General features: G+C 45.5%; 1 protein-coding gene across 1 annotated transcript; it reads left to right on the top strand.

The window, feature by feature from the left end:
• The first annotated feature begins 251 nt into the window (after positions 1-251).
• LOC136813471 (uncharacterized) lies at positions 252-2,678 on the top strand. Its single transcript, XM_067069989.1, has one exon. It carries the CDS (start codon positions 252-254, stop codon positions 2,676-2,678), a length of 2,427 nt encoding a protein of 808 aa, XP_066926090.1.
• Positions 2,679-9,035: the final 6,357 nt, after the last annotated feature.

The following is a 9,035-nucleotide window of genomic DNA, read 5'->3' on the forward strand; positions in this document are numbered from 1 at the left end:
CACGGTCCTATCCATACAATCTTCATAACTCACTATTGCGAGCCTTAGGCGCGCTCAAGTGAGACCGAAAGTCTATTGGATACACTGTGATCACTGATCACCACCCAAGCGACCAATTCTAGATTTACCTTAAGATTTGCCAGCTGTTCAACCGTAGATCGCCAACTTGCAAACCAAACCAACAAAGAGATACCAATTGACCGCAATTTGTCTTGCTTGCGCCAGCGACTAGAGGATTCAGACCTCGCACTATGTATGACAACAATAGCGACGATGGCAGCCGCCCACCATCACTTCCGGAAAAGACCTTTTTGAGACGAAGAAGGAGTTCGCATTACGCACCCTTGTTGGACGATCTCCAGCAGCTGGATGACAGAGACAGAATTGCCTCCAATGGACAACAATTAAGCGATGAAATCGACCGCTTAGCGGCTGAAGTCAAGAGAATTAAGATGGAATCAACACCTTATCCTTCAAAAGAAGAGCCTTCGGACCGCAACTCATTTCCACAGAGAAGACATGGCCTACAGTCACAAAGAGGTAACGACCAAGCTGACTTGAAGTCTTTTTCTGCGGAGGAATCATTTATCGAGTCCATCCACAAGCTGACTCGACCTAATGTTACAAAGAAGGACCTGCCGATCTTCGATGGTACAGAATCAAAGTCGTTCAAGATGTTTCTCCAAGAATTCGAGGACATCACTAAACTTGGTCAATGGTCTGATGAAGATAAGCTTGCTGCTCTCCCAACGATATTGGAAGGCAGACCTAAATTGTATTACCACCGGCTGGATCCCAAGAAGAAAAAGACATATGAAAACGCCATTAAAGCAATCGAGAAGATGTTTGATTCACCCGAGAACATCTGCATTCTAAGACGTGAACTTCGTAACATCCAGCAGGGCGAGTTACCTCTCGTCGAATACCTTGAGCGATTAGAGTATTTGTTCACAGAGCTCTCTGTTCCCGAAGATCGTCACTTGGACCTCCTGACAGGTGGACTCCGGGAAGATCTCCAGGACTACTTGGATCTAAAGGAAATAAAAACCTACGATAGTGCAGTGAGAAGCTTAAAGATGAAGGAATCCGTCAGGAGAACGAAGCCAGTAGATGCACGCCTAACTGCTATCTGCGATAAACTGAGCGCAATCGAAGAGAGGCTGGATGAAGCTCCTGCGGTAAAAGCAGCGGTGAATAACAACCAAGCTGATGTAGCTGCCTTGCTACGAGAGATCAACCGTCTCAAATCACAAAACAGAAGTGGGCAGAGAGGTTACAACCGAAGTAATGGGTACAACCAAGGTAACGGGTACAACCAAAGAGGTGCATACAGCCAAAGAAATACTTACGACCAAAGAAATGCGCAAAACTGCCAAAATTGTGGTAAACAAGGTCACACTGAAGAGACATGCAGAAGTCCTCGAAAAAGAACGGTTGGTGACCTCCTTTGCTGGAACTGTGGTGGTAAAGGTCACCGTGCAAGACAATGTGGGCAAATGTCAGCGAATGTCAGATGCTTGGAAGAGGCCAAAGGCGAAGGACCACTGTTGGCTGTAACCATTGGTGCTTTCGACGCACTCTGTGATTCCGGTGCTCAAAAGTCCGTTTTGTCTGAAACTTTCGCCAAGAAATTGGGCTTGTCAATTACGAAATCTGAAGAAAGGGCTAGAGGAATCGGTGGATCGTACCTTCATATTATTGGTCATACCCAATTTGAAGTGGAAATTGCCGGAAGAACTTTCACGATCAAGCCAATGGTGCTGAGGGATGTAACCCACCAATTGCTACTTGGTATCGACTTCCTGCAAGAGCATGGCGCCGTAATTGATTTGGTAAATGACAAGATTTTTCTGCAACATTCAGGTGGACAACTGGAGGCGGACATCCGTATGACAATTCCCATGAATCGCCAACCTGTAATTGCAGAGAGAGCAATCCTCCTTCCGCCCCAAGCCTCAACAGCTTGGAACTTTCTTGAACGAGGTGTTAAAGACGTCCAGTCGCTGCCTCACGCTCCAATCGATGTGAGGGTCATGGCAAAGACGGAGGATGGAGCCCGTATAATGATAACGAACCGGACAGACGATGCGATTGCAGTACAAGCAGGGGAAATGATAGGAGAATGGATATCCGGAGAAGCGGAAATAACAGATCCGAAGAACCTCACAGATGGGAGAAAGGAAATGGAAGAGCTAAGTCCGGACCAAGAAGCAGAGCTGAAAGACTTGGTCGCAAATAATAACGACGTGTTTGCAGATAGTGACGAGACACTGGGCCACACACACTTAATGGAGTACCAGATTGACACAGGTGATGCTCAACCAATCAAGTTGGGTGTCTACAGCACCACACCAGCCAAGAGAGAGGAAATTGATCGTCAGCTGGCAGAACTATTGAAGCAGAAGATTATACAACCGTCCCGAAGTCCCTGGTCGTTTCCTTGCTTATTGGCCAGAAAACCAGGAGGTGGATGGAGATTTTGTGTTGATTACCGCCGTCTAAACAACGTAACCAAGAAAGATGCTTACCCAATACCAAAGGTTCAAGATGTATTAGATCAACTGACTGGAGCGAAATACTTCTCAACAATTGATCTTCAAGCAGGATTTCATCAAGTACCTCTCTCCAAAGAAAGTGTGCCAAAAAACCGCGTTTGTGACCCACCGGGGACACTTTGAATACCTTCGCTTACCATTCGGGCCTACTAATGGTCCAACGGTATTTGAAAGGTTACTCGAGGACATCTTTCGCGCAGAATTATGGAATTATGTCAGTGTCTTTATAGATGACATAATAGTCTATTCAAACACTTTCGAAGATCACCTTCAGCACTTAGACACAGTGTTTGACAGACTGAGAAAAGCTGGACTGAAAATGAAAAGATCGAAGTGCTTCTTCTGTGTACCCACGTTAAATTTCCTTGGTCATGAAATTTCGGCGGCTGGGGTTAAACCAAAAGCAGACAACATCCGACCGCTGATCGATGCGAAGAAACCGACAACAACAAAGCAAGTGCAATCCTTCCTCGGACTTACTGGATACTACCGCCGTTTTATCAAAGATTATGCAGAGATAGCGAGACCGCTATACAAATGTATCCCCACCTATGTGTGGGGAGGTGAGCAAGAGCAATCCTGGAAGACGCTCATCGAGAAGCTGACCAACCCTCCCCTTCTCCAGTTCCCAGATTTTAAAAAGGACTTCATCCTTAACACAGACGCCTCAGGATTTGCTATTGGGTACGTCCTTGGTCAATCCGTGAATGGTGACCACCCACATCCGGTCAGGTACGGGGGGAGAGTCCTAAAGAACGCCGAACTTCGATACACAATAACAGAAAAGGAGCTGCTGGCTTTAGTCTACTCCATTCGAGATTGTAACCAATACCTCGAAGGGAGACATTTTATGGTCTTCACCGACCATCAACCACTCACGTATGCACTAAAATTCCGCGATAAGACCGGTAGAATCTCTCGTTGGGCGGTGATGCTACAACAATATGACTTCACTATCCATTACAAGAAGGGTTCGAAACACAGAGACGCAGACGCAATGACAAGACCACCCATCCAGCAAGCCGGAGAAGTCTATTCTGTAAACAGTCTTACCTTGAAGTCCACGGTGGACATCAGAGCAGATCAAGAAAGAGATGTAACACTGATGAGGCAGATTGTTGGGTCAAGAGGCGAATATGCTAAAGATGAAAAGGGTGTTTGGCACCACTTAACAAAGCGAGAGAATCGCGTTATCCACGCTCTAGCTGTACCCCAGAGACATCGCCAAGACATCATTGACGCCGTCCACCGACATCCGACAGGAGGACATTTTGGCGTAGAAAAAACAATGAACAAAATATGGCAATCATACTTTTGGCCGGGAATGTATCAAGACGTGGTGACGTACATCGAAAAATGCCCCGGTTGCAGAGAACACAAGGGAAAATCATTGAAGGCTAGCTTGCAAAGCATCCCTTGCACCCTGCCCTGGCAGGAACTCACAGTTGACATACTCGGTCCATTCAAGATGACCCTTACTGGTAACAAATACATCCTATCCTTTGTTGATAGATTCACTGCCTGGCCAGAAGCTTTTTGCATCCCAAGCTGTGAAACACCAGTATTGGCCCAGATCATGGTGGATGAGATAATCACAAGACATGGCGTGCCTAGAAGCATACTAAGTGATAACGGCCCAAATTTTGTATCCCTATTGATGAAGGAGGTATGCCGAATACTGGGAATGGAGAAAATAACCACTACTCCTTACCGCTGTCAAACAAATGGAATGTGCGAGCGATTCCACCGCTCTATTGCTCGTTGCCTAGCACAGTACACAGACAAGCATCAAGACGACTGGGACAAATACCTACCCATGATACTTTTTGCATACCGCACCTCTCTGAATGCCTCACGCAGATTCACCCCATTCTTCCTTAATTATGGGTACGAGGCTAATTTACCCGTGAACGTTGAACTGGAAAATAACGACACTGATTTCATGGATCTCCCGGCGTACGCTCAATGGCTTAAGAAGACACTTGCTGAATTTTGGGAGCAATCTAAAAGGAACCTAGAAAGATCGCAACTGGTTGACCATCAACGCAACCAACAAGCTGAGGTACCATACGAGGAAGGTGACCTCGTGTTCATTAAGAACAAAAGAAGAGTCAAAGGAAAATCTTTCAAACTCATGCGGATCTGGTTAGGTCCGTACACGATCACTAGATGTAAACACCCTATCTACTCCATGGTGATTAAAGGAAAAGAGCAGTGGGTTCACTATGATAGAATCAAGCGACACACAAGAACGCAGGAAGCTGAACCTGAATCAGACAAACAAAACGATGCACCGACTTCATTCGACACTCCTGTATTACCTCCAGCCAACGATGGAACAACAGCATCAGCACCTGAAAAGGTTCGCGAACAACCATCAACAGCGAACCTCACTCCTATTCATCAGGGTGAGCTACCTGATGGTCAGTATATTGTAGACAAAATCGTAGCACACAAAAAATGTGGACGTGGCTACAAATATCAGATACGATGGAAAGGCTTCCCTAGTGATGATGACAGCTGGGAACCGAGTAAAAATATCAATCGGGACCTCATCAAAGAATACTGGGAGAGATCAGGCGCTCGACCTAGAACAAGCGCAATAAACTCATTATCTACAGTCGTCCTCTACATGCTATTCATCTTATTGAAGTGTGTTGGTGCCGCTCAAAACGACTCGAAGTCACTTAACCTTGGAGTACTCTACGATTGTACCGTGGTAAAGCCAGTCGGTATTCTTCGAGTATCCGTCCTTGAAAGATTGTGTGATCACAATATGGAAGGAAGCAAAGATGACATGTTCACTATTAACGCTGAAATCTTGAAGTATGCGCCGAAAGTTTCAAAATTTGACATCTACATGTGCTCCCTCGAAAAAGTGACACTCAAATGCGACTACGAGAATTTTTTTATATCCCCGGTTAAATCCAGAGAAACTGAAACAATTCGTGTGACATCACAAGACTGCATGAGTGCTGTGAGAAGTGAAAAACTGTTTGTCCTCAGCTCCACTGATGATCACATCGATTTGAAAAAAACCAGACACAACTCATGGGAAACGGATTATGACGAGGAATACAAATGCACAGCTGCCTACACCGAGACGATGTACTACTACTCAGTCACCATCACCATCAAAGCTTTCCCAGCTCAAGTGATTGGGGATTCAGCTGAAATCGAGCAGCATCTGGTGGACTCGACTTGTTCTTCACAAATCTTCCCGAGTATTGGCTTTGGGACATGCCGACCGTTCTATGAACCAAAAAAGATTATTGTATGGGAGGACCCAAAGCACAACACCACAGATATGGACAGTTTTGGGGTCCACGAGGTGAAGAGGTCGGGTGACTACATTCTCGTTGAAGACCTTTTGATCGGAGGAGCCGTACAAAGAGAGTATGATGAGGGCCGATTAATACAACTCGACAACGGAATCGTACTCAAAAATCCAAACGTTACAGAAGGCTTATACGAGAAGTTACGTTGGGGACTCAAGTATTACAGTAAGAAGATCGGTGATAACACCCTGGCCCCGATGCTTGAAGCTCACCTTTCTTCAGCAATTATGAACCAAAAGAACCTCATGATGAGGGAGTGGGCACGTATCTGCTTCATACAGAACGAGATGACCAGGGTACACCAATGGATGATTTCAACTTTTCCTACTTCATCAGCGAGGTGGATTCATCAAGAAGCAGGAGTCACCGTTTCACTTGCTGGTGATGCGCTGGAAGTTGGAAGATGTATGAGAGTATCTAATTACCACATCTTCCTTAACCGAACATACAATGGCACTTGTTATTTAGATTTCCCCATCATTACAGTACGCGAGAAAGGAATCAGTTTCTTGAGACTGGTGGACCGTCAAATTGTTTCCGTCAGCGCTCGCATAAACTGCACCGAAAGGCCTCAACGCACATTTATCAAGAAGTCAGAGGGAGTCTTCTACCAAGTCGACCACGAAGGGGATGTCACACTAGTCAAGCTGAAGACCGACACTGCAAAGGAGCCGCATAAGTTGAAGCTAAGAAAACTGAGAGGCTTCGACGAAAAGATATTGAAGAAGATCCCCGACCATCTCGAACCTTATACCATGCTCCAAATGTTCTCCTACGTTCATGACGCCATCAACGAAGTAAAAAACATCCAAGCTAATGTTGGAGGGGGAAGTTTCCTCCTCGGAGTAGGAAGGGCCTTGGGTGCCCTGATAGAAGAGACCGCAGAAGGCACGTCATCCATCATTAGCAGCATTGGCGGTGGGATAAAAGACGTACTAAATGGAGTTGGAGACTCAGGAGAAAAGATCATCACCAGTTTGGGAGACAGCGCCTCAAATATAATAACATCTACCGGTGATGCAGTTGAGAAGAGCACTACAGGAATTGGAAGGATGTTCGGAGGATTCTTCGGTGGAGTCGGTGACATCATAAAATGGGCAATGATAATGTTATTGGTTGCTCTAGTTGCCTACATGAACAGAGCTGCGTTGATGAAAGCCATGAGAAGGTGCTACTACAACAAGAAAGAATCAATCTCCGACCCGAACGAATCACACAGAAATTCACAGGATGCTGATAATGAGAACCGACCGTTCGCACCAACAGAACTAGTAACGCTTCATGAGGCTTCAGAGCTTTATGAAGTTCCACGCCCAGCTACCCCAACGAGAGCACCAAGACCGAGAGAAACAAGAGTGCACTTCGCCGATGGAAGACCGACGACGTGTAGCTCACGTCGCCCTAGTAGGATTTCCACCGTTCGACATCGCTCTGGAAAGTTTATTGCAGATGGCGCTACATGCGACGTTGAAATCTTTGTCGATAAAAGAGTGTTGAAATGTGGTGCAAAAATCGATACAGGGTCCCCGATCACGATCATGAAAGATACTCTTCTGGAAGGCTTGGACATCACCCCATACTTAGAGCCGACAGCCAAGGATTTGAGGAGCCTGACGGACGAAAAAATTGAATGTATTGGCAGCGTTACCGTTCCCGTGTCGATAGGGGTTGACACGTGGACGCACAAAGTCTACGTAGCGAAAGGCATCTTCCACGATTTTCTGTTAGGAACGGACTTCCTTCACCGCGTTGGAGCCATTCTGGATTTCAAACGGCAGAAAATCAACGCTGGATCCGCGATAATGGCAATGGCCTATGAAATGCCACGTGCTAGTCCCAGCCGTTGTGGGCCATTTGTCTACAACAAGAATGTGAGGCGATGCGTAGTTGCTATCATTAGCGTCTTGATTGCGCTAATGATTTTAGGTTACTATCTCCTAGTCATGACGTTTTCAACTCCCTTACAGGAAACCCGCGAAAACATCAAATACAGTGCAGACAACTCGAGCTTTACAACCAACCCACATCCCACGGTCGAAACAGCCTTTCGTACCACCATCGAAAGCTGGGACGGAATCACAACCACGACAAAAACCTCAACTCGGCCGTCGGGGTACACTACAGATGCTCAGATGGAGGAAGATTCAGACCACCCGTACCTAGGTAGTTTCCGTTCGGAATTGAAAGTCCGAATGGGAAAAGTACTATCTAATTGGACCGAAAGCATCTACGTGATGGAAATGGCGATTCCAGAGCAGCTGAATGATATTCTCCCCTTGGGGAAACTGAAAGTCTCGTGGTCGGACAAGCGGTTTGTGGACGCAACGACGCGACAACCGATAACGATGAAGTGCCGAACGCGAGTATGGAAGCCCGACGAGAAGAACTTAAATGACTAACGAAACACTTAAATTTTTTATTTTATATGTATTTTTTTTGGTAACTGGTTAATTGACGTATTGATAAAGACGATCAATGGTAAAATTTAAGCTATAATTGTTACATTCCGATGGAAAATGCCATTTGGGGTCCAAATGTTTGGGGGCCCCGGCTGTTGTCATGGTGAAGAAACTATATAAAGAATAATCTAGAATCTAGAAAGAAGCTACAAAAATATGAATGTGTGTAAATTATTAAAGACTTTGATTTCAAAAGAACATTTTCGTTTTACAAAAAAGAACACTCGCCCACCGGACTCCGAAGGAGCCGGTCGACGGTGTCAAAATGATTTATTGGCCACCGAGCGGTACGGCCCAGGAAGAGAAATTATGTATTAGATTTATTGGCATTGCTGAGTTAAACCCAGAGAAGGAAAAGACTGCGGAGTTGGGGATCTCCGCAGAGTGAAATAAAACCCAAGTCGTAATAATCTGCAGTGAACGGCGCATCCAGACGTGGATATTTTATGAACTTTTTGTATATATTTATTTGGATTTTATTGTTGGTATCGTGTTTTAATATTGATTACTTATAATGAACTAAATTCGTGTCCACTCCGTTGAGCCTTGACCCAGGAACTACAAAGGGTACCAACCCGTCTCCTTACCTTCCAGCGGTAAGTCAGGCCGATATCCGGGAAAAACTTTTAAATATAAATTTTGTTGTCATTAGCTCAGGTATGATCAGCCCTGAGCAACACGAC

This window comes from Clytia hemisphaerica, unplaced genomic scaffold (assembly GCF_902728285.1).
Source record: "Clytia hemisphaerica strain Z4C2 unplaced genomic scaffold, Clytia hemisphaerica genome assembly, whole genome shotgun sequence".
Lineage (NCBI taxonomy): Eukaryota > Metazoa > Cnidaria > Hydrozoa > Leptothecata > Clytiidae > Clytia > Clytia hemisphaerica.